This window comes from Salmo trutta, chromosome 2, assembly GCF_901001165.1.
Source record: "Salmo trutta chromosome 2, fSalTru1.1, whole genome shotgun sequence".
Taxonomy (NCBI): domain Eukaryota; kingdom Metazoa; phylum Chordata; class Actinopteri; order Salmoniformes; family Salmonidae; genus Salmo; species Salmo trutta.
In genome coordinates this window covers 72629317-72655297 of record NC_042958.1, presented here as the reverse complement: position 1 = coordinate 72655297, position 25981 = coordinate 72629317, and the positions used below count along the sequence as shown (strand labels likewise).

The window sequence follows — 25981 nt, the reverse complement described above, 5'->3', positions numbered from 1 at the left end:
GTATTCTTTTGTTAATTATTAAATATGTTTATGCTATAATTAAGCAATAAGGCACGGGGGGGGTGTGGTATATTGGCCATATACTACAAATCCCAAGTACCCTATTGCTCTTATAAACTGGTTACCAATATAATTAGAACAGTAAAAATACATTTTTGTTCATACTCATGGCATATGGTCTGATATACCACGGCTTTCAGCCAATCAGCACTCAAGGCTTGAACCACCCGGTTTATAGTATGCTATAAATATTATTTTGTAGTAGTAGCAATAATTAATGAATGGCACCATATAGGGTTCGATATGGATCCAATTTTGGTTAATTGAAGAACACCTGGGGTTCTATATTTAGTTCAGTAAAAGTCTACACATTTTAATGGATTCATTCTGTCAATAAAATGTGGCAACGCAAATACATTACTTTGGTAAACACCATAGACAAATGCTTGTTGATTCATATCCATTACATTGATAATACTTTTTACTCTGGTACAGTGGGGGAAAAAAGTATTTGATCCCCTGCTGATTTTGTATGTTTGCCCACTGATAAAGAAAGGATCAGTCTATAATTTTAATGGTAGGTTTATTTGAACAGTGAGAGACAGAATAACAACAAAAATATCCAGAAAAACTCATGTCAAAAATGTTATAAAATGATCTGCATTTTAATGAGGGAAATAAGTATTTGACCCCTCTGCAAAACATGACTTAGTACTTGGTGGAAAAACCCTTGTTGGCAATCACGGAGGTCAGACGTTTCTTGTAGTTGGCCACCAGGTTTGCACACATCTCAGGAGGGATTTTGGGCTATCTGTTGTCCTGTGATCCTCACCAAGGAGAGAGTGATAACATTCATTTGATAAATATTATTTACAATTACAGTATAAAGACCTTGAAATCCCAAAAATGTTCCAGGACAAAGACAAGGAAGAACAGTCTGATCATTTAAATAAACATTAATGCGCAATGTGGTAAGGTCTACATTCAAGCTTTCTCATAGCAAGAAAAGCTCAATTTTGTTTGAGGTTAAACAGAAACTCTCCCCACATTGGCTCCAGACAGCACCCTCCAGATTGATTGTCACCTTGAAAGTCAGCAGTTGAGGGACATTGGAGAATGGTATGGCACGCCTCTTCAGGTTATTCAGTTTAATTGATGCTCTGATTTTGTTATTAAGTTTCAAGAAATGCCTTGACAACCTTGTCGCCATTGCTTGACCCCCTGAAATGAAAAACAAAACAGTGTTACAGTTAGTTACTCTTCCTAGAGCTGGCCACCCGGCCAAACAGAGCAATACGGGGAGAAGGGCCTTGGTCAGGGAGGTGAGCAAGAACCCGATGGTCACTCTGACAGAGCTCCAGAGTTCCTCTGTTGAGATGGGAGAACCTTCCAGAACAGGCCTGGGCAAAGGCTGGCCCGGAGACACTATGCAGCTCACGACCTGATTCAATATGGCCCGTGGAATCATGCTCAGATCACATAAAGAATTAATGATAAAACTTTGAAAAACGTGTTTGTTATTCAAGTTAAAAGCCCAATGAATACTTGCCTTTGTGTAATGATTTAACTCCCACCGCTTGAGCGACATTTATTTTGAAGGGACGTATAAATAACAACTGCACGAGGACAGACAATGACTGACACACGTCACAGTCACAAATAGTAGCTAGCTAGAAATTGCGCAAAAATACATTTTTCTAAGAAAAGTAGACAACGAATATAGGGTGTTCCAGCAAGAGTGGACATCGAAATATTTATTTATTGAGGTATCAGGGAAAGCTGTGTGCTTAGTGTGCAAAGCGAGCATCGCTGTCTTGAAAGACTAAAACTTGTCCCGACACTTCCAGACGAAGCATGCAGAAAAATATAGGAATATGTCTTCTGAGAAGAGGGCAAGTGCATCAAAATAGTTTTTTCTCAGTTGCAAAAGCATCAAGGACTTTTCACAAAACTGCATTCAGCAAACTACAGAATTGTAAGAGCTAGCTATGTACTGTCCCACAAAATTGCTAAACTTAGCAAGCCATTCACTGAGGGCGAATTCATTAAAGAATGTTTAACTGATTCTTCAGCAATACTTTGCCCCGACAAGAAAGATCTGTTTGAAAATGTTTCCCTGTCAAGACGAACAGTGACACAGCGTGTTGAGGACATTGCAGAGAATATGGAACAACAGTTGAAAGACAAGGTAAAGGATTTCATCTATTTCTCCTTGGCCCTGGATGAGAGCAGTGATGCACATGACCCGGCGCAGTTGTTGATATTCTTACAAGGCATAACACCAGACTTTTAAATTACAGAGGAGCTTGCTTCAGTGCAGTCAATGATGAACACAACCACAGGGAAAGATTTATTGGAGGTTCATAAGTGTGTGGCAAAGCTGGGAGTGAGTTTTGAAGTTATCCAGTGTGACCACTGATGGGTGCCCAAAATTGACAGGAAAAAACGTTGGCCTTTTGAAAAGGATACAAGATCAAGTAGCTGAGCTGAACCCAGATCAGAATATTGATTTTTCTGCATTGCATTATTCATCAAGAGGTGCTCGGTAAATGTGTTCTGAAAATGAGCCATGTTGTGGATACAGTCACTGAACTGGTAAACTTCATAAGAGCAAACTCTTTAAACCACAGGCAGTTTGTCTCACTGTTCGAAGAGGCAGTCAGATCATACAGATCTCCCCTACCACACAAATGTGAGATGGCTGAGTTTGGGGAAGGTGCTTAAAAGGGTGTGGGACCTGAAGTCAGAGATTGCTGAGTTTTTGCAAATGAAAGGAAAATATGTGAATTTCCCTCAACTGCAAGATAAAGAATGGTTGGCTGATTTTGCCTTCACCATGGACATCATGGCCCTCATGAATGAACTGAATTCCAAAATACAAGGGAAGGGCATATTTGCACATCAGATGAACAGCCTTGGCAATGCCTTCAAGGGAAAATTGAGAAGCCAACAATCTCACCCACCTTCCGACACTACCAGTCTGTTCCCTATCAGATGACCAGCGGGAGAAGTATACATCGCTGGAGCCTGAAAAGATTTGGCATGGGTCCTCAGATCCTCAAAAGGTTCTACAGTTGCACCAGAGAGCATCCTGGCGTCACTGCCTGGTATGGCAACTGCTCAGCCTCCGACCGCAAGGCACTACAGAGGGTAGTGTGTACAGCCCAGTACATCACCGGGGCCAAGCTTCCTGCCATCCAGGACCTCTATACCAGGCGCCGTCAGAGGAAGGCTCTAAAAATTGTCAAAGACTCGAGCCCCCCTAGTCATAGACTGTTCTCTCTGCTACCACACGGCAAATGGTACCGGAGTGCCAAGTCTAGGTCCAAGAGGCTCCTAAACAGCTTCTACCCCCAAGCCATAAGACTCCTGAACATCTATTCAAATTATTTGCATTGCCCCCTCACCACCACCTCTTTTATGCTGCTGCTACTCTGTTATTATCTATGCATAGTCACTTTAATAACTCTACCTACATGTACATATTACCTCGACACATTAACTCTGTAGCGGTACCCCCAGTATATAACTTCGCTATTGTTATCTTACTGCTGCTCTTTAATTATTTGTTACTTTTATTTCTTATTTTATTTTTGTATTTTTCTTAATAACTGCATTGTTGGTTAAGGGCTTGTAAGTAAGCATTTCACTGTAAGGTTGTTGTATTCAGCACGAGACAAATAACATTTGATTTGATTAAATTTGCTGCGTGCCATGAACGGTTAGTTTTCTCGTCGTTTTGAGGATTTCCAAAGATTAGGAGACATGCTCAGAAGATGTTTGTACGGTTTGGGTCAACCTATGTATGTGAAGACATTTTCAGTGATGAAATATAACATGAGACTTCAGTCCTCCATTGATTGAGTAGTTTAAATGTAATGTTGAGCTCTCGGTCTTTCTTGTGCATATCCGTTAACAAGAGTTCAGTCCATGGTGCTGAATGCAGTGTACGTTTCCCTTCGTGTAGTTCATTGCATGTTTAATAATGAAAATACCTACCAAAAGGAGAACATGGATGTGTTTTTTTCTGTGCATGTTAAAAAAGTTCAATAAGTAGCATATCGGGACGTGATTTACGGTAGATATATCTGTCAACAGATATGATGTATAATCCTGTAATATGATTCTGGCCAGCGATGGCAAAAATATGCGCTAATGTGGCCCTCCATGGAAAATAATTGCCCAGGCCTGTTCGAGAAGGACAACCATCTCTGCAGCACTCCATCAATCAGGCCTTTATGGTAGAGTGACCAGGCGGAAGCCACTCCTCAGTAAAAGGCACGACAGTCCAATTGGAGTTTGCCAAAAGGCACCTCTCTCTCACACCATGAAAAACAAGATTTTCTGGAATGATGAAAGATTTAACTGGCCTGGACGCCAAGCATCACGTCTGGAGGAAACCATGCATCGCTCATCACCCGGCCAATACCATCCCTTGGCTCCACATATAAGCAAAGCATTCTGAACAGAATAGGAGTGGGCCCATAGAGATATACGGTTCACTGGATACAGTATAGAAATGTTATATACATTGCCTTCAGAAAGTATTCACACCCGTTGACTTTTTCCACATTTTGTTGTGTAACAGCCTGAATTTAACATTTATTATTGAGATTTTGTGTCACTGATCTACACACAGTACCCAATAATGTCAAAGTGGAATGATGTTTTTAGAAATGTTCACAAATTAATTTAAAATGAAACGCTGAAATGTCTTGACTCAATAAGTATTCAACCCTTTTGTTATGGCAAGCCTAAATAAGTTCAGGCGTGCTTAATAAGTCACAATTTTACATTTACATTTTAGTAATTTAGCAGACGCTCTTATCCAGAGCGACTTACTGTGTGTGAATGCATACATTTCATTAAAAAAGAATTCCCCATACTGGTCCCCCGTGGGAACCCACAATCCTGGCGTTGCAAAAACCATGCTCTACCAACTGAGCTACACGGGACCCAATAATAAGTTGCATGGACTCACTGCTTGCAATAATAGTTTTTACATCCCTTCAGAAAGTATTTACTTTTGAAAACCATAAAAAGTATAAATAGTATCAAAAAGTTGTATGCAAGAAATCTAATCCAGATCAGTTCACACATTTTAAAGTTTGAATGGCCTTTCTTGTTTAAACAGTGGAAGAGGAGTAGCATCTCTAGAGGGTTAATGGCTGTGATAAGAGAAAACTGAAGATGGATCAACAACATTGTAGTTACTCCACAATACAAACCTAATTGACAGAGTGAAAAGGAAGCCTGTAAATAAAAATATTCAAAAAAATACATTCCGTTTACAATAAGGCACTAAAGTAATACTGCAAAACATTTGCAAAGAAACACATTTTTGTCTTAAAACACAAGGCCTAATATACACTGGAGTTCCTTACCAAGACAACATTGAATGTTCATGAGTGGCCTGGCTACAGTTGACTTAAATTCGGCTTGAAAATATATGGCAAGACATGAAAATGGCTGTCTAGCAACGATCAACAACCAAATATTGAACATTCTAGGTGTTCAAAAGTTTGAAGAAACTTACACAGAAAGACCCACAGCTGTAATCGCTGCCAGAGTGATTCAAACATGTATTGACTCAGGGGGTTGAACACTTATCTAAATCAAGATAGTATTTTATTTTCCATTTTTGAAATGTTTGAATTTTCTTGCACTTTGACAGAATATTTTCTGTAGATAGTTGACCAAAAAATTACATACTTTATAATCCCACTTTCTAACAACAAAATGTGAAAAAAAGTCAAGGGGTGTGAATACTTTCTGAAGTCTCTGTAGTACACCATTATACAGGTCTATACCCCACCCAGAACCTTCATTTTGTCCACCTTTCAGTCAAGTCAGCCATATTTTTCTTGGACATACTTTCTGAATCCCAAAATCGATCCATTGACCCTCCTCCCTACCACGCTTATAGATCTGAGAGGATTGGATATGTGGAAGCAATATAGCGACATCTCAACCCAGCCCTTTGTCATAATGCTTTACCAATCCTCTCAAATCTACAAGTGCCTACTGTCAGCACTACTGTTTTTGAAAACTGTTCTCGATCATGGTTTCTTCTCATTGGTCCACAGGGACAACATTATCCAGGCAGGGAGTGAATGCTAAAGGGAAGCTGTGTGTAAATATATCAATATTCCATGAATTGTATTTTTGGTCAGCTACAATGACAATACAGAGTGAAGAAAGTGATGTAGATTAAAACACATTTTAAAAGGTATTTATATTTATTGTAGTCTGACTTAGTCTCATCGCAGCATACAGTTAAGTCTAGTCTTATGAAAGAGTGGTTTTGAAAACGAGATGATGAGTGATGCATTCAATCTCATACATACATGCGGCCAGTACCATATTACAGTTATTATTTATTAAGACCTAAGTGAAATAGATGCCATGCCTATGCACTACCTCTCCAGTTTAGATGGATGATAATAACTGTGCTTGATTTGATATTTATCCTCAATTAATAATCCTGAACTGGTGCTCACAACTTTAAAAAGTTAGGAGCACAACATAACATTTAAGAGCACCAGAAAAGTGGATATAGCCTATATGAATTCAAACTACTTCTGAAGCACATGTTGTGCCCTAGAAACTAATAGGTAACCCTGTAAACACATTTGTTTATTATAAAAAGTTAAAATTGATCCAAATACCTGTCATTGAAATTACATGAGTAGAATATTAGGTTTCAACATAGTTTGGGCATTTCTTTTGCCTAATTCCGTTTTGTCCCAAATTAAACCACGTCATGAGGGCACTTTTGAGGTCAGGAAAAATCGAATAAATTTACATTTTGAGTGTAGCAACATGCACCTATAGCAATACATAGACTGTTGTTTGGTTAGCGGTGTTTCTGTAGTCTACGTGTACAATCAGCAAAACAAAACAATTGCAGGTAGCCTGGCGTAGGAGCACTGGGCCAGTAACCGAAAGGTTTCTGGATCAAATACCTAAGCTGACAACATAAAAATCTGTCGTTCTGCCCCTGAGCAAGGCAGTTAACCCCCAACCGATGATGTGGATGTCGATTAAGGCAGCCCCTCGCACCTCTGATTCAGAGGGGTTGGGTTAAATGCAGAAGACACATTTCAGTTGAATGCATTCAGTACTACTGACTAGGTAGCCTCCTTTCCTTTTCTTAGTGGATTGATGGAAATCATCATAATATGTTTCTGCCAGGTAGGCATAGGCTACTTTGTAGTCGTTAATATTAATTGAAAAGGTTTTTGGGAAAGCCTTTCCATCTACCAGAAGGCAGTTATCATTAGCATCGCTAATGGCTACACAAGGTGGTAGACATACGCGCAAACCACATACGAATCACTGATGCATTCTGTTCATGTCTTATGGTATACATAGGTAAATTAATTAATCTTTTGAACTGTTTGGGCTAGAAACTATCCGCTTTCGATTTAGCCTAGTAATGGTGCAAGTTGCAACGCTAAGTAATATGTGCAGGCTTTTTTCTCTAAGGCACTAGGAAACAATGGTACAGTGAAGTCTAATCATTACAACAATTATCTGCGTGATTCTTTTTCTAGGCACACTGGTGCTCTCAAATAAAACATCCAGGTCGCACAGCAAAATATTAAGGCGCATATGTGACCAAAATAGTTGTAATTTAGAACCCTGCATGCCTTGTTGATTACAGTATCATTGAAAAAAAACTTAAAAAAATAGAGTGAGGTTCCCTATTAGACATTCAACTTAAATGCTTATTTAACCCATTCCCCCTCACATACTGTTGTTTTGGTACCGAACAGTTGATCAAATATGGTCATACAAAATAGTAAACTTTATGATAGAAGGGATAATCAGAATTTGTACATTTTCCACAGGGAAACCTTATACAGTAGGTGGATCAGTCCCTCTTTAGCACAAGTCCATCATCTCCTGCAGGGACTCCTGCAAGGACAGCTGCAGTTCCACAGACTGCAGAGATGAGGCACCACCTTCCACCGCTATTGACTTCAGTAGCTCCAGAGCGGTTAACACCACCTGATAGAGAGAAAGCGTATGAGTTAAAAAAAACAAAACATGCAGAGAAAACAAAACAGAGTCTCACTTCTAAACACCTAAAGGAGTGTGTGCAGGGGCGGACTCACAGTACGGGACCGCCGAGTGCTGAAACGTGTAGCACGTTGATGGGTTTGGATTTCTGAGATTTAACTATTAATCATCATTAGTTATATTATTAATCATTAGTTATAATAGAGACATGACAGGTGCTGTACTTAAGCTTTGGAGGGGATGGGTGCAGGGAAAACGGTCACGTGGCAGTACTGATAAGGGGAGGAACCGTTTATTGCCCATATCACTCAGCTCCCTGCCTAGCAATAATGATGCAATGTTTAGCAATAAGGAGGAGACTCCACCCAAAGTGGGGTGCGTATACTACCACGGGTGGAATCATGTCTTTGTCGATTCAGCTCTTTGATCTCTGGGAAGAATAAGCTTGGTTTAAGCTTTCACAGTGTCCGTTGAGTTCTTACTACAATAACTAGAACCTAACAGCGTAAAAATAGTCTGTCCTCGGTTGCAACACTCACTACAGAGTTCCAAACTGCCTCTGGAAGCAACTTCATCACAATAACTGTTCGTCGGCAGAGCTTCATGAAATGGGTTTCCACGGCCGAGCAGCCGCACACAAGCCTAAGACCACCATGCGCAATGCCAAACGTCGGCTGTAGTGGTGTAAAGCTCGCCGCCATTGGACTCCGGAGCAGTGGAAAAGCATTCTCTGGAGTGATGAATCACACTTCACCATCTGGCAGTCCGACTGATGAATCTGGGTTTGGTAGATGCCAGGAGAACACTACCTGCCCGAATGCATAGTGCCAACGGTAAAGTTTGATGGAGGAATAATGGTCTGGGGCTGGGCCCCTTAGTTCCAGTGAAGGGAAATCTTAACGATACAGCATACAATAACATTCTAGACAATTCTGTGTTCCAAATTTGTGGCAACAGTTTGGGGAAGGCCCTTTTCTGTTCAGCATGACAATGCCCCCATGCACAAAGCAAGGCCCATACAGAAATGATTTGTCGTGATTAGTGTGGAAGAACTTGACTGGCATGCACAGAGCACTGACCTCAACCCCACTGAATACTTTTGGGATGAATTGGAACGCTGGCCACGAGCCAGGCCTAATCGCCCAACATCAGTGCCCCGACCTCATTAATGCTCTTTTGGCTGAATGGAAGCAAGTCCCTGCAGCAATGTTCCAACATCTAGTGGTTAGCCTTCCCAGAAGAGTAGAGGCCGTTATAGCAGCAAAGGGGGGGGACCAACACCGTATTAATGCCCATAATTTTGGGATGAGATGTCCGACGAGCAAGTGTCCACATAACTTTTGGTCATGTAGTGTATATCAGTAAAACAATTTGCGATATCGACCAATACCGATATATTTTTTGCCTTTTTAACCTTTCTAGCACAGATACAAACAGCAACCAGGTTTTAATGTTTATAAGGCTAATAAGAAAAGACGTCAAATGACTTGAATATTTTAAAAGGTGTAAAAAAAACTAAAAAACATTGCATCAAAAAGTGAGTGAAATGCATCAGAAAGGTACTGGAAAGTTCGGGAAAACATCAGGGAAGATCATCAGGCAATAATTGTTTGGGCAAGGCATCAGGCAAGGGAATAAAACAAATATTGCTAGAACCTATTTCTTGAATTCTAAATATCAGACATTTGAAAGCTCAAATTTTGACCGTCAAAATACCTCTTATGGCAGTAACTTTCACAAGGACTAATTATGGTCAATTTAGACTGAGAATAGTATTGAGTTATGGTAAGGGGTGAAATAAGTATAGCCAGTTATAATTGTAATGGTTTAGCAGATTATAAAAAAAGAAGATCAGTCTTTACGTGGCTAAAGGAAAAGGAATATAACATATACTGTTTACAGGAAACTCACTCCACATCCTTAGATGAAGTTGTGTGGAAAAAGGAATGGGGTGGTGAAATAATTTTCTGTCATGGACAAAGGAACTCAAAAGGTGTGATGATATTAATTAACAAAAATGTCGATCTGAATGTACAAATAATTAGGAATGATTCGCAAGGAAGGTGGATCTTTTTGAATACGAAAGTGGACGAAAAATAGATTTAGCTCATTAATCTATATGGTCCAAATCAGGATGATCCATACTTCATCGAAAATATTTAAACCAATTTATTGAACTTACAGGCAACAAATGATCAAATCATTATGGTAGGAGACTATAACACAGTGCTAAGTACTCAATGGACAGTAAAGGAAATCACTCTAAAAACTATCACCGTGCCCTTAATGAAATCACAAATATTATGGACACATTAGAAATAGTGGATGTTTGGAGACTAAAAAACCCCGACCTAGTGAGATATACATGGAGACTTAACCAAGGTAGTCGTCTTGACTATTTGTCTCTGTCTCTCTTGCATCAAAAGGTTAAAAAAAGTTTTAATAGGAGACAGAATGCGATCAGATCATAATCTAACTGGTCTTCACATAACTCCTATAGAATTTCCAAGTGGACGGGGATACTGGAAATTTAAATCAAAGTTTACTGGAGGACAACTTATTTTTAACTAAGACAAAATCATTTAGAACTGAATTTTTCCAGTATAATATAGGTTCGGCAAATCCCCTTATTGTTTGGGATACCTTTAAAATGTACCTTCAGAGGTCATTCAATTCAATATTAATCAATAATAAAAAAAGCACTTTCTGGCTAAAGAGACAAGACTAACAAGGGAAATACATGAACTTATAGTACAGGTAGATAGCAAAATAAAAACGATACTACAGAGATACAAAATAAGTTAGAGGAAAAACAAAAAAAACTCGAGGAACTTATTCAAGAACGATCTAATGTAATCTATTCCAAAAATAAAGCAAACTAGATGGAATATGCCGAAAAATGCACAAAATTCTTCCTAAATCTCCAACACAGGAACGCTAACCTTTTTTTTTGTCATCTATGATTCTCCGAATTATATTTTAAGCAGCTGTTCTCTTTTCCGTCTCATCCTCTCCCACTGAATGAAGACTACGGTAATAAATTAACAAATGTACAGAAAGATCAGTGCCAAGGCCAAATTACAGAGGAATAACTTTTTGAGGCTATTAAATCCTTTCAGTCTGGAAAAACCCCAGGGTTTGATGGCATACCGGTAGAGGTATTTTCTTCAAACTGCATTGTTGGTTAAGGGCTTGTGAGTAAGCATTTCACTGTAAGGTCTACACCGGTTGTATTCAGAGCATGTGACAAATAAAATTTGATTCGATTTTTTATATCAAGCCTTTTTTTGGTAAACTAAAAGCTCCATTGTTAGACTGTTTTAACAACTCCTATAGAAATGGTAGTCTGTCAGGTACTCAGTAGGAAGGTCTGATTTCACTATTATTAAAATGGGAAATATAAAGATCCAGTCTATCTAAAAAACTGGAGGCCCCTTACACTTCAATGTTGTGATGCAAAAATACTAGCGAAATGCATAGTACTCAGAATAAAAAAGGTTTTACCAAGTATTGTTCATCCTGATCAGACAGGTTTTTTATATGGACGATACATTGGAGATAATATACGACAACTACCTGAAATAATAGAATACCATGAAACATCTAAGAAGCCAAGCCTGGTAAGACTGGATTTTATTTATAAATGCCTGGATTTTTTCAATTTAGGTGATTCTCTTATAAAATGGGTAAAAGTAATGTATAGCAACCCCAGATGTAAAATAGTGCATAGCGGCTACTTCTCAGAGAGTTCTGAATTCTCAAGAGGAGTTAAACAAGGGTGTCCGCTGTCACCATATCTACTCGGTTTGACCATCGAAATGCTAGCTATTAAAATCAGATCCAATAACAACATTAGGGGATTAGAAATCCATGGCTTAAAAACAAAGGTGTCCATGTATGCAAATTAAATTAAGTCCGCAAGCTAGATCACTGCAATGTCTTATTGAAGATCTAGATAACTTTTCTGGACTCTCTGGACTAAAAACGAATTATGATAAGTGCACAATATTACATATTGGATCTTTAAAAAACACAACTTTTACATTACCCTACAGTTTACCTCTAAAATGGGCTGACGGTGAAGTAGACATACTTGGTATTCATATCACAAAATAAACTCAGGAAAAAAAGAAATGTCCTCACACTGTCAACTGTGTTTATTTTCAGCAAACGTAACATGTGTAAGTATTTGTATGAACATAACAAGACTCAATAACTGAGACATAAACTGAACAAGTTCCACAGACATGTGACTAACAGAAATTTGAATAATGTGTCCCTGAACAAAGGGGGTCAAAATCAAAAGTGACAGTCAGTATCTGGTGTGGCCACCAGCTGCATTAAGTACAGCAGTGCATCTCCTCCTCATGGACTGCACCAGATTTGCCCGTTCTTGCTGTGAGATGTTACCCCACTCTTCCACCAAGGCACCTTTAAGTTCCCGGACATTTCTGGGGGGAATGGCCCTAGCCCTCACCCTCCAATCCAACAGGTCCCAGACATGCTCAATGGTATTGAGATCCGGACTCTTCACTGGCCATGGCAGAACACTGACATTCCTGTCTTGCAGGAAATCATGCACAGTATGGCTGGTGGCATTGCCATGCTGGAGGGTCATGTCAGGATGAGCCCACAGGAAGGGTACCACATGAGGGAGGAGGATGTCTTCCCTGTAACGTATAGTGATGAGATTGCAGGCAATGACAACAAGCTCAGTCCGATGATGCTGTGACACACCTCCCCAAACCATGACGGACCCACCTCCTCCAAATCGATCCCGCTCCAGAGTACAGGCCTCGGTGTAACCCTCATTCCTTGGACGATAAACGCAAATCCGACCATCACCCCTGGTGAGACAAAACCGCAACTTGTCACTGAAGAGCACTTTTTGACAGTCCTGTCTGGCCCAGCAACAGTGGGTTTGTGCTCGTAGGCACCGTTGCTGCCGGTGATGTCTGGTGAGGACCTGTCTTACAACAGGCCTACAAGCCCTCAGTCCAGCTTCTCTCAGCCTATTGCGGACAGTCTGAGCACTGATGGAGGGATTGTGCATTCCTGGTGTAACTCGGGCAGTTGTTGTTGCCATCCTGTACCTGTTCAGCAGGTGTGATGTTCGGATGTACCGATCCTGTGCAGGTGTTACACGTGGTCTGCCACTGCGAGGACGATCAGCTGTCCGTCCTGTCTCCCTGTAGCGCTGTCTTAGGCGTCTCACAGTACGGACATCGCAATGTATTGCCCTGGCCACATCTGCAGTCCTCATACATCCTTGCAGCATGCCTAAGGCACGTTCACGCAGATGAGCAGGGAACCCGGCATCTTTCTTTTGGTGTTTTTCAGAGTCAGTAGAAAGGCCTCTTTAGTGTCCTAAGTTTTCATAACGGTGACCTTAATTGCCTACCGTCTGTAAGCTGTTAGTGTCTTAACGATCGCTCCACAGGTGCATGTTCATTAATTGCTTATGGTTCATTGAACTAGCATGGGAAACAGTGTTTAAACCCTTTACAATGAAGATCTGTAAAGTTATTTGGATTTTTTTTTAATATCTTTGAAAGACAGGGTCCTGAAAAAGGGACGTTTCTTTTTTTGCTGAGTTTATATGAATGAGCTCTCCACAATGAATTTCAATAGAAAACGTGTAAAAATAGACAAGATCCTGCAACTATGGAGAGGTAAATACCTGTCTCTATGAAAAAAAATGCCCTGATTAACTCCTCATATCTCAGTTTACTCACTTACTTATGGCGCTGCCTACTCCCGAGGATTCGTTTTTCAAATCATATGAGCAAAAAATATTTTGCTTTATCTGGGAAGCTAAACCAGACAAAATAAAGCGTGCCTATCTGTATAATGAATATAAATTGGGTGGGTTGAGATTAGAAAATATAAAAGTACTAAACCTCTCTCTAAAAGCTTCACTTAATCAAAAGTTTTACTTGAACCCTAAATGGTTCTCAAGTAGATTACTAAGAAAAGCCCATCCAATGTTTAAAAATTGCCTTTTTGCCTTTGTGCAGATTGCTATGTCTTATTTCGATTAATTGAAAATGATACTTTTTCAAAGTATCTCTCTTTTTCAAACAAGCATTGCAGAGCTGGCTTCAATTTCATCCCCCTGAAAAGATAGAACAAATATTATGGCTGAACTCAAATGTGCTGGTTGATAAATTACCTGTATTTATGGGAAAAATGTTTGAAAAGGGTATTTTGTTCTTAAATTATATTGTAAATTGGAATGGTAGAGTTATGTCTTTCATGGAGTTATCAGAGTTATCTTCCTGCTTAATCCATGTGTACTACCAATTGATTACAGCATTACCCCAAAAATGGAGGAGGGAGGTGGTAGCGGGAGGAGGTAGGGAACTGGTCTTTTGCCAAATATAAAGGATCAAAACTGGCAGAAGAATAAAAATAGCATAAATAGGAAAGTTTACCAGTTTCATTTGAGGACCAGGATGTTGACAACTGTGCCATACAGATTGCAAAATAGTTGGTCAGAGATTTTTGATGTACCGATTCCATGGTACAGGGTGTACGAATTGATATATAAAAACGACAAGATTCGAGACTTTATGCTTTTCAGCTAAAATTATTGTATAGAATTCTTGCCACCAACAAAATGTTGAATGTTTGGGGCATAAAATCATCAAAGCTCTGCAGATTGTATTGTGAAGATACAGAATCAATAGACAATGTATTCTGGTATTGCCCTCAGGTGGCCTGTTTCTGGTCTCAAGTTCAAGAATGGCTGAAAATGCATTACATTGATCTAAAATTGACCCAAGAATTAGTACTGATGGGAGATCTGGAGAGACTGGGTTCAGTCAATTACTAATACTCTCATTAAAAGTAGTTATCTTCAACTCGCAATCTATGGATTGTATTCGATTAGATAGATAGATAGAAATTGGACGTTAAACATCACAGCATAGTTGAAAGATATACAGTTGAAGTCGGAAGTTTACATACACTCAGGTTGGAGTCATTAAAACACTCTACAAATGTCTTCTAAACTATAGTTTTGGCAAGTCAGTTAGGACATCTACTTTGTTCATGACACAAGTAAATGTTCCAACAATTATTTACAGACAGATTATTTCACCTATAATTCCCTGTATCACAATTCCAGTGGGTGAGAGGTTTATATACAATAAGTTGACTGTGCCTTTAAACAGCTTGAAGAATTCCAGAAAATGATGTCATGGCTTTAGAAGCTTCTGATAGGCTAATTGACATCATTTGAGTCAATTGGAGGTGTACCTGTGGATGTATTCCAAGGCCTACCTTCAAACTCAGTGCCTCTTTGCTTGACATCATGGGAAAATCAAAAGAAATCAGCCAAGACCTCAGAAAACAATTGTAGACCTCCACAAGTCTGGTTCATCCTTGGAAGCAATTTCCAAACGCCTGAATGTACCACGTTCATATGTACAAACAATAGTACGCAAGTATAAACAACGTGGGACCACGCAGCCGGCATACCGCTCAGGAAGGAGATGCGTTCTGTCTCCTAGAGATGAGCGTACTTTGGTGTGAATAGTGCAAATCAATCCCAGAACAACAGCAAAGGACCTTGTGAAGATGCTGGAGGAAACGGGTACAAAAGCATCTATATCCACAGTAAATTGAGTCCTATATCGACATAACCTGAAAGACCGCTCAGCTAGGAAGACGCTGCTCCAAAACCGCCATAAAAAAGCCAGACTACGGTTTGCAACTCCACATGGGGACAAGATCGTTCTTTTTGGAGAAATGTCCTCTGGTCTGATGAAACAAAAATAGAACTGTTTGGCCATAATGACCATCGTTATGTTTGGAGGAAAAAGGGGGAGGCTTGCAAGCCGAAGAACACCATCCCAACCGTGAAGCACGGAGGTGGCAGCATCATGTTGTGGGGGTGCTTTGCTGCAGGAGGGACTGGTTCACTTCACAAAATAGATGGCATCATGAGGATGAAAAATTGTGAGGATATATTGAAGCAACATCTCAAGACATCAGTCAGGAAGTTAAAGCTTGGACGCAAATGGGTCTTCCAAATGGACAATGACCCAAAGCATACTTCCAAAGTTGTGGCAAAATGGCTTAAGGACAACAAAGTCAAGGTATTGGAGTGGCCATCACAAAGCCCTGACCTCAATCCCATAGAACATTTTTGGGAAGAACTGAAAAAGCATGTGCGAGCAAGGAGCGATACAAACCTGACTGACTTTTTTATGGCGGTTTTGGAGCAGTTACACCAGCTCTGCCAGTAGGAAAGGGCCAAAATTCACCCAACTTATTGTGGGAAGCTTGTAGAAGTCTACCCAAAATGTTTGACCCAAGTTAAACAATTTAATGGCAATGCTACCGAATACTAATTGAGTGCATGTTATCTTCTGACCCACTTGGAATTTGATGAAAGAAATAAAAGCTGAAATAAATCATTCCCTCTACTATTATTCTGACATTTCACATTCTTAAAATAAAGTGGTGATCCTAATTAACCTGACAGGGAATTTTTACTAGGATTAAATGTCAGGAATTGTGAAAAAACTGAGTTTAAATGTATTTGGCTAAGGTGGATGTAAACTTCCCGACTTCAAACTGTATGTCGCGTAGAAATCCGAAGAGGATGGCCAACAGAGATAGGTGGGATGGGCTGAGGGTTGGGATGTGGAATTGGAGACAAGTGGGAGTGGAGTTGCTGGGCAGGGGATAAAATGATGGTCAAAGATAAAAGTATAAAAAATAATGTCAAAATAAAACATAATAAAAAGTAAGTTTGAATGACACTGAGGGGCAGTGTTTTTACAGCTAATGCCGGTTTGCCTGAGGCTGATGCCGTGCAGGTGTTTGTACACATGCATATACACACACTCTCATTCAAATGCACACATACACGGATACACACACATGTAAATAGTGCCAGACATGCACTCAAACATACACAATTGGCCTTGCTGTTATGATTTTAGTTGTCCTTGATCTCTTTTTTTTTTTCATTGTTATTTTCTGTAGTCCTGTCTTTTTTCTCTTTAGTTCATTTTTCTTGGTTGTTGGTGCATTGGAAGGGTCCTTGGGGGGAGTGGAATTCTTAAAAAAAATATATTAAAAACATTTTTGGGGGGGGCGGGTCGAGACTGTGGGAGGGGTCTCAGATGGTTGAGGGACAGCTCTTGGGGAACTGTGGGGGGGATCTTGGAGGGTTCGGGTCCCCGTTTTTGGCCTTGTGGGAGATCTGTCGACCTGCCCTTGAGCAGGGCATTGACCCTGGAGGCTTCTGTGTGTCGCTCTGAATGGGAGTCTGTTGGATAACTGGTGTGGTGTAGTTGTTGAGCGGCTTCACTACAAGTATATTGTATGTTTTGGATATTCAATAAAATACAAAAATTATAATTGTGTAGAAAAAAAAGATGTGCATTGTTTTCAATTGCGGTTTTGTCAGTCCCTTCTAACGTGTCCTGCATGGCTTGGAAACGTCGTATAGGGAAATAGCAGAAATATATTTCCTGAGAGTTTCAACTTTCAGGAATGGGGTCATAATAGCTAAATAGCCCCAACCGTAGAGCCGATTTCGGAGGAAGAAAACAGAAACCGCTCCGCTTGTCACAACCGCTAATAGTGCACATCGTAGGTTACTAACAAGTGTAGGTGGACCTCGAGCGGAGGAGGAAGGCACGAGGCCTGCTTATGGCTGTGCGTGTGTCTCACCTCGACCATGACCAGTTTCTTCTCCCAGGGTCTGTTGTCCGGGTCTGGCCACTTCTCTCCCAGACAGAAGAATAGAGAAAAGGGGGGACATTCTCCTCTATGATTTTCCATGAACTTCAACAGCCCTGGAGAAAGAAGGGAAGAGGGTGAAGGGATTCGAAGGTCAGTGCCAGAGAACTACACATCTACCTGAAAGACTGAATCACTCCCTCTCAAACCTATAAAAGGGGAAGTTCAGTATTTTACAACTTATTGTTAGATGTTCCTAACAGGGCTCCCGAGTGACGCAGCAGTCTAAGGCACTGCATCTCAGTGCTAGAGGCGTCACTACAGACCCTGGGTCGATTCCAGGCTGTATCACAACTGGCCGTGATTGGGAATCCCATAGGGCGGTGCACAATTGGCACAGAGTCGTCCGGGTTAGGCCGTCATTGTAAATAAGAATGTGTTCTTAACTGACTTGCCTAGTTAATTAAAGGTTAAAATTTTTTTTAAATAAAAGTTACCAAACCTGAAAGTTGTCTATGGGCCAGGAGAAACTGTAAAGCTAAAATCACACAGGGGACGTGTGACTTGAATTTGCAAGTGAGAGAATAACAAGCATTAATTCACATAACGCAGGTGTACACAATGCTGTGTGTCATGAAAAGTAATTCTAAAAAGTTGTACTCTCTCTTGAAACTCGGAGCTACCGCATTCCTCAAGTTTTCCAGCCGTAGCCTGGGCTACATCCCCATGATCAAAATTAACATAGGAAGGCTGCTGCATTATTTTCAAATCGGTAGCCTATTTGTCAGATAGGCCTAAACCATAGCCTACAGACCAAAATATTTTATAACCATAGAACTTTACTTAACGTTGAAGTCAGAAGTTTACATACACCTTAGCCAAATACATTTTAACTCAGTATTTCACAATTCCTGACATTTAATCCTAGTAAAATTTCCCTGTCTTAGGTCAGTTAGGCCCACCACTTTATTTTAAGAATGTGAAATGTCAGAATAATAGTAGAGAATGATTTATTTCAGCTTTTATTTCTTTCATCACATTCCCAGTAGGTCAGAAGTTTACATACACTCAATCAGTATTCGGTAGCATTGCCATTAAATTGTTTAACTTGGGTCAAACGTTTTGGGTACATTTTACATTTACATTTTAGTCATTTAGCAGACGCTCTTATCCAGAGTGACCTACAGTAGAGTACATACATTTTTTTACATACTGGTCCCCCGTGGGAAATGAACCCACAATCCTGGCATTGCAAGCGCCATGCTCTACCAACTGAGCTACAGTGGGAAGTCTACAGTGGGTAGACTTCCACAAACGTCCCACAATAAGTTGGGTGAATTTTGGCCCCTTCCTACTGACAGAGCTGGTGTAACTGAGTCAGGTGTGAAGGCCTCCTTGCTCGCACATCCTTTTTCAGTTCTTCCCAAAAATGTTCTAAGGGATTGAGGTCAGGGCTTTGTGATGGCCACTCCAATACCTTGACAATGTTGTCCTTAAGCCATTTTGCCACAACTTTGGAAGTATGCTTGGGGTCATTGTCCATTTGGAAGACCCATTTGGGACCAAGCTTTAACTTCCTGACTGATGTCTTGAGATGTTGCTTCAATATATCCTCACAATTTTTCATCCTCATAATGCCATCTATTTTGTGAAGTGCACCAGTCCCTCCTGCTGCAAAGCACCCCCACAACATGATGCTGCCACCCCCGTGCTTCACAGTTGGGATGGTGTTCTTTGGCTTGCAAGCCTCCCCCTTTATCCTCCAAACATAACGATGGTCATTATGGCCAAACAGTTCTATTTTTGTTTCATCAGACCAGATGACATTTCTCCAAAAAGTACGATCTTTGTCCCCATGTGCAGTTGCAAACCGTAGTCTGGCTTTTTTATGGCGGTTTTGGAGCAGTGGCTTCTTCCTTGCTGAGCGGTCTTTCAGGTTATGTCGATATAGGACTCATTTTACTGTGGATATAGATGCTTTTGTACCCGTTTCCTCCAGCATCTTCACAAGGTCCTTTGCTGTTGTTCTGGGATTGATTTGCACTTTTCACACCAAAATACGTTCATCTCTAGGAGAGAGAACATGTCTCTTTCCTAAGTGGTATGATGGCTGCGTGGTCCCATGGTGTTTATACTTGCGTACTATTGTTTGCACAGGCATTTGGAAATTGCTCCCAAGGATGAACCAGACTTGTGGAAGTCTACAATTCTTTTTCTGAGGTCTTGGCTGATTTCTTTTGATTTTCCCATGATGTCAAGCAGAGGCATTGAGTTTGAAGGAAGGCCTTGAAATACATCCACAGGTACACCGCCAATTGACTCAAATGATGTCAATTAGCCTATCGGAAGTTTATAAAGCCATGACATCATTTTCTGGAATTTTCCAAGCTGTTTAAAGGCACATTCAACTTAGTGTATAAACTTCTTACCCACTGGAATTGTGATACACTGTGTTATAGGTGAAATAATCTGTCTGTAAACAATTGTTGGAAAAATGACTTGTGTCATGAACAAAGTAGATGTCCTAACCGAATAGCCAAAACTATAGTTTGTTAACAAGAAATGTGTGGAGTGGTTGAAAAACAAGTTTTAATGACTCCAACCTAAGTGTTTGTAAACTTCTGACTTCCAACTGTAGCTAAGTAGGAACAATTCCTTGAATTCCCTTTCTACAATTGAATTGACCCACACAAACTCTAGACCAGATTTGATTAATTTGAACCAAGGCACTCAATAACCATGCACTTTGAAATGTATCAATCAAATTGTCTGTCAGCAACAGTGATACCGACAAGGAATGACATTGACAATGTGATACATAATTCCGAAACACAATTCAGCTCGTGACGCAGTTGATGCTCACGGCCATTTGTTTTCTCTTATTCACTCCCATCCATTCTATTTCCAGCGTAAACATACTCATTCATGTGCATAAAAAAATAAAATGAAACACTAACCGTGTGATTTGGACTTAACCCGTGGTTGGGTTTTCCTCACTAAAAACTTCAGCTATCTTAAGATCGATGTATAGCGGCAACCGTGAAAGGTTTCCCGCCCGGGGGGGGGGGGGGGGGTGACTTTTCCAGAGCTAAACAACCGTATCCCATTCTGCGCATCGCATGTTACTTTAGGCAAACAAAAACGACATATTCGCTGCTCCCCCTTCCATTTTCTCACTGTCAATCGTGAGCGATAATTATTTAAGTTTTACCGGTGAAATCTCCATGCAGCATCTGCATGGCAACCATATAATCTCATTCAGTTTCATGGGAATATGCATTTAGATCTTGAATTACGTAGTGTTGTTTCGTGACCTATTTTTTTTGCAGATGGTGTTACACTGTTGCCCATCTGTGTTTTGTTTCAAACAAAGCACATATTTTGCCTAGTGGCGTGCGCTGTTGAGTTTTTACAACATGTCGATCATGTCGTTTATAGTCACAGCAGACAAAAGAACTGGATGAGAACAGGAAGAGCGCTGGAAGGAGGGGAGCTACGTAGAAAAATTGTGTGTGAAGTAGCATATGCGCAGAAGGTACGGACGGCTGTTTAGCTATCGGGAAGAGGTGTCCAGATAATCTGGTCACGCAGCCAATCCGTTTAGAAAATTGCAAGGTCGCTCCTATCACTCCCATTGATCTTTAGCTAGCGGTGGCTAAAGTTAGCTGAAGTTTGTAGTGGGTGAAGCCGAAACACGGACTACACTTTCTCCTGGCCCATAGACTACTTTAAGGTTGAGGAACCATCTTACATTTAGTAAATACTGAACTTCCCCTTTAATAAGTCTCTCTGAAATGATTATTTGACATTTTTATCGTGCCTCCTTTCTAAAAAAAATCTAATCAGTCTCAGTATATATTTTCCTCTTTCACCTCCATAGAAGTCCTTGGCCTGATATAGTGGTTCCGGGAATTTGGACACTGCCTGGGGCTTCCTGCTCTTGTCAAACTTGTCAAGGCTCCAGAAGGCCTTAATTCCACCCTTACGGAGTCCGTAGATGATGGGCCCGGAGGCACCCACCTCCAGGCCCTCTCCCAGGAGAGCCAGGATACCTTGGGTCAGTTTGGCCTGAGTTTCGTCCCGGACAGGCGGTGGACTGGGCAGAGAGACCAGATTCAGGCCAGAGTCTGGGTCCAGAAGCGGTTGTGTAAGTTCAGGTCTAGTAGAGACAGAGCTACCTATTAGTCCATCAGGGCTAATCGTCCTGGGTTCATAACCAAACACACAATAGACAACAACAAAAATTACAAACGTGCTATATGCCATTTTACCTGTAGACTAATCTGAACCCTGCCTCGTTCTCAACCAGCTGCTCAAGCATCTTCACTCCCCGGTAGTACACAGAAACCCTGAAGTGAGTCTCTAGGGGAAGAAAGGCAAATAATAGATTGTTGTCAAGATGAGAGGAGGAACAACTAAACCTGGGGAAAGATAGTGTTCTGTGCATGACTATATACTGTCTAGATACAGCATTGAAACTATTGGTAACCCCACGGGGGTGGCACTCCCATAACAAAACAGGGTTGTTTCAGTAGCAAAAAAACATTTTGAAATGGAGGGAAGGAGGTTCAACTTGTTCATGTAGAACACAGATTGTGTTCTACATGAACAATGCCTGCTGAACACAATCTTGAGCATCCCTATAAGCATTGAAACTAATAACATTGGCACGCCCACATTACAATTTATAATTATATGTTTTTCTAAGATTATAGACTGTATTGACACCAACTACTGTGTGAAGAGAAGCCAATTGGCATTAACTTCAATTCTAACACCCACAAGTAGTAATCCAATAATATTCATAACTTACTAAAATTTTCGCCCACCATGGTTCTGGACAATTCATTTGTGAACTGCTCCACCACCTGCTGTTCATGGGCACCGCCAACGGGTCCATCCATTGGATACACCGGTTGCGGGGGCAACACGGCTCCTCCCACAGCATCCTCCATTACAACCGGATACTGCTGTTGCCCTTGCAAAACATGCCCTCCAATCGCGCCCTCCATTGGATATTGCCGTTGCTCGACGGTGAGTTCATAACCCCGAATAGCCTCTGCAGAAGAGGTTGGAAGAGTGAAAAGAAAGACTTGGATAAAGCCTATATTATGATAATCATTACGGGCCGGTTTCCCGGACACAGATTAAGCCTAGTCCTAGGGCTTCCTAGTCCAGAAAAAGGCTTAAAAGATGCACTATGCTGAAATCACTCCGTTATTTCCTGGTTGATAAAATTCTAATAGTTCACCTAATTTCAGTTAAGGTGACAAAACAATCAAGTATAGTGTATAGAATCATTGTACCATCGCAACCACTGTGAAATACATTTTTCATAACTACTGGTAGCTCGCGATTGACCTGTTGGAGACCCCTGGTCTAGAGTGCCACCTTGGAACGGTTGGTTCCCACCTGTTTGTTCAATGTTCAACCCTTGCAGACATTTCTGAAGTATATCCTGGTTGAAAGTGGTTGAGATCCCCTCTGCTGGTGAGTAGTTGTGGGAAAGATGAGTGAAGACATAACATGAGATAACAAAAGAGACATAGTACATTTCATAAATGTAAATGTACCGTACTTTTAGATTGCATTAAATATCATCCATTTCCTGAAAGCTTGTCGTTAAATTGTCACGTTAAACTTTTATCTGCATTACCTGTGTATACAGTTTCTTCTGCTGCAAGGTAAAGGTCATTCGCACATGGTAGACCATCACTCTAAAAGAGCAGAGTTGGGGAAAAAGAAGTGGTGTTTAAAAATGATTTTACAGAACAGGTACTGCATTCCATTCACAAGTGACAATTCTTATAAGCACACTCACTTCTTGTAATGGACTGGGATCTTGATACAGATCATGTTCTGGGTGCTGAGATCCTTTAGAGATGCACAAGTTTGAAAACAAAATGTGTCATTTTATGTTGTTTCATAACTGAAGTTCTGCTACTAACTTATGTCTCCATTTAGATATGTAATATTGTTGCAACTTTCAGTAAATGTTTACCTTTTGGCCATTGACTGTATATTAAAGAGAACCTTTTCTATTTGACTCATATTTCACTCCTATGTCACACCCATATGTCATTGTTTTAATAATAAATCAAGCATTGAATTGTTGTTTTCCTTTGTATTTTTTTGGTTGGTGCCTTACCTCCCGTTGGTGCCTCACCTCCCGTGGGTGCCTCATCTGGCCACTGGAACAGTTTGTTGGGGTTGGCTGCATCATTTTTGTTGTCAAGGAGCATTTTGAACCCCTTGGCTCGGAGGGCAGAACGGAAGTTTCTCTTCCAAATGGAGGGGTCGCCTTGAACCCTACCATTGCTAACCTCAGCCCACGCCTAAGGAGAAGTGGGGGCTGCATCATACCTTCTGTATTTTTGAAAGTTATTTATCTTGAAAACTTGATTGCTGACATGCAACACATTTTGGGACTATAAACAATGGACTAACGAAACAAATACTGTACCAAAATATAGTTTTTGGGAGGAACTTTGCTTTAAGTTTTGGGAGCAGTAAATGGTGAGTAACACTGTTATTATGTATTTTTTAAGTGAGGAGCGAGATATTGACTTTACCTTGAAAATAAGTACATCATCGCTGCAGGAATCCTGCCTTAAAGCATGTTTCCAAGGGATGCAGAACTCTGTTCGCTCCTGATTGGTCCAGGTAACCCCTGGATACTGGCCACTATTTATCTGTCCGCGCAGCCAAGGGATTAGGAGCGGTTTGGATTGAGACATTTGTTAATCTAAAAGAGTTAAAGAAGAGCATTGTTCATTTGTGACAGCCTGTGTCCACTGGGAACAATATGTATAAAATAAATTGTGGTCAGTATCTTTCTGTAAATCCCAGATTTACAAAAGTTTTTTTTTTTTTACTACTCCCTTTAAAAAAATATGAAAAAGACAGACATGCGTTTACATTCACAAACTGCAAATGATAGAAGCGATAGAATGAATAAAAGTTCAAGTAACAGTAATAGGGGGTCATCATATTACAAAAATGCACACGTTTTAAAATCAGAGATAATCAAAATATAGCCTAGCATTCAGATTAGACGGTACATAAACATTGGAAATTATAAAACAGGGGTTGAGTATACTTTGTGTAAAAATAATTTGACAAATGCAACACAAATTACACATCTATGAATCTATCTATGCATTTTAAAACTGTTAGGATTCTGGTTTAGGCTGTGTATCATAGATTATGGATAAAAAATAAAAAAAAAGCAACTCCACTGTATCTGTATCATAAATGTATTCACTGTGCATGTTATGGGCAATCCTAGCTACTCTTTGCTAGTTCAGGACCGCAATAAATCATTCCCAGAGATTGTAGCGAGGTGTAATAACAGACTTCGATTTGATTAATTTGTCACTTTACCACACACACACACACGTAATTGACATTTGCATTAGATTGAGTAACGCAACAGTGCTAGCAAAGAATTGCACATTTAAAGGTCATTTTACCTCGTCTTCGAACAGTGTGCCGACGTTCACGAATCCGTTGTCGTCTGGATTAAAGTAACGCTCAGTCTGGTAATTATCCTTAGATATATTATGAAGAAAATGTGAAGTGTGTCGACCGTGACTACAGAAACTGCCATCAAATTCAAACCGAGGTATCTGTATGTCCTGTCAAGCGAATGCTTTCTTGGGAAATCCAGTGTCTTCAGTTTCGTTTTCCAGTTTATACGTCACAAACAGCTCTGAGGTAACTTCCTTTTTGTGATGTATCCAATACCACTAGGTGGCGTAGTTACACTATTTCAAAATCAAATCACATTTTATTGGTCGCCTAAACATATTTTGCCGATGTTATCGTAGGTGCAGTAATACCGAACAATACACACAAATCCCCCAAAATAATTCAGAAATTAAGCAAATACCTGAACGAGCAATGATTCCGGAATATAAATATATATGATGGTGTGTGTATATAGAGTATATGGACAGTATAGCAATTTAAAAGGTGTGTACAGCAGTAGTTGTACAGGATGAGCAATGACTAGAATACAGTAATATACATGTGAAGTGGGTAAAACAACAGTTTGTAAACATTAAAGTGACCAGTGCTCAATGACTATGTGCAGTACATTGGTCAGGAGTCTCTAAAGGTGCAGGGTAGAGTACCAGGTTGTAACTGGCTAGTAACAGTGACTAAGTTCAGGGCAGGGTACTGGGCGTAGGCTGGCTATTGGTGACTAATTACAGTGGTGTAAAGTATTTTCAAGTAGTACTTTCAAGTATTTTTA

General features: G+C 40.3%; 1 protein-coding gene across 5 annotated transcripts; it reads right to left on the bottom strand.

The window, feature by feature from the left end:
• Positions 1–1164: 1164 nt before the first annotated feature.
• On the bottom strand, positions 1165–25409 carry irf3 (interferon regulatory factor 3). 5 transcript variants are annotated; one of them, XM_029714148.1, is made up of 12 exons: positions 25197–25408; positions 24297–24469; positions 23873–24059; positions 23546–23598; positions 23381–23441; positions 23137–23211; positions 22538–22783; positions 21996–22086; positions 21597–21883; positions 17716–17840; positions 7843–8013; positions 1165–1221 (listed from the first exon to the last, which is right to left on the bottom strand). In XM_029714148.1, the coding sequence occupies exons 2-11, from the start codon at positions 24459–24461 to the stop codon at positions 7888–7890; spliced, it is 1416 nt and encodes a 471-aa protein (XP_029570008.1). In that variant the 5' UTR covers positions 24462–24469; positions 25197–25408; the 3' UTR covers positions 1165–1221; positions 7843–7887. The 5 variants fall into 5 exon arrangements, with proteins under 5 accessions (XP_029570008.1, XP_029570019.1, XP_029570021.1 ...); XM_029714159.1 differs by lacking the exon at positions 1165–1221 and having other exon boundaries at positions 6217–8013; positions 23891–24059; positions 25197–25409; XM_029714161.1 differs by lacking the exon at positions 1165–1221 and having other exon boundaries at positions 6217–8013; positions 23137–23208; positions 23891–24059; positions 25197–25409.
• Positions 25410–25981: the final 572 nt, after the last annotated feature.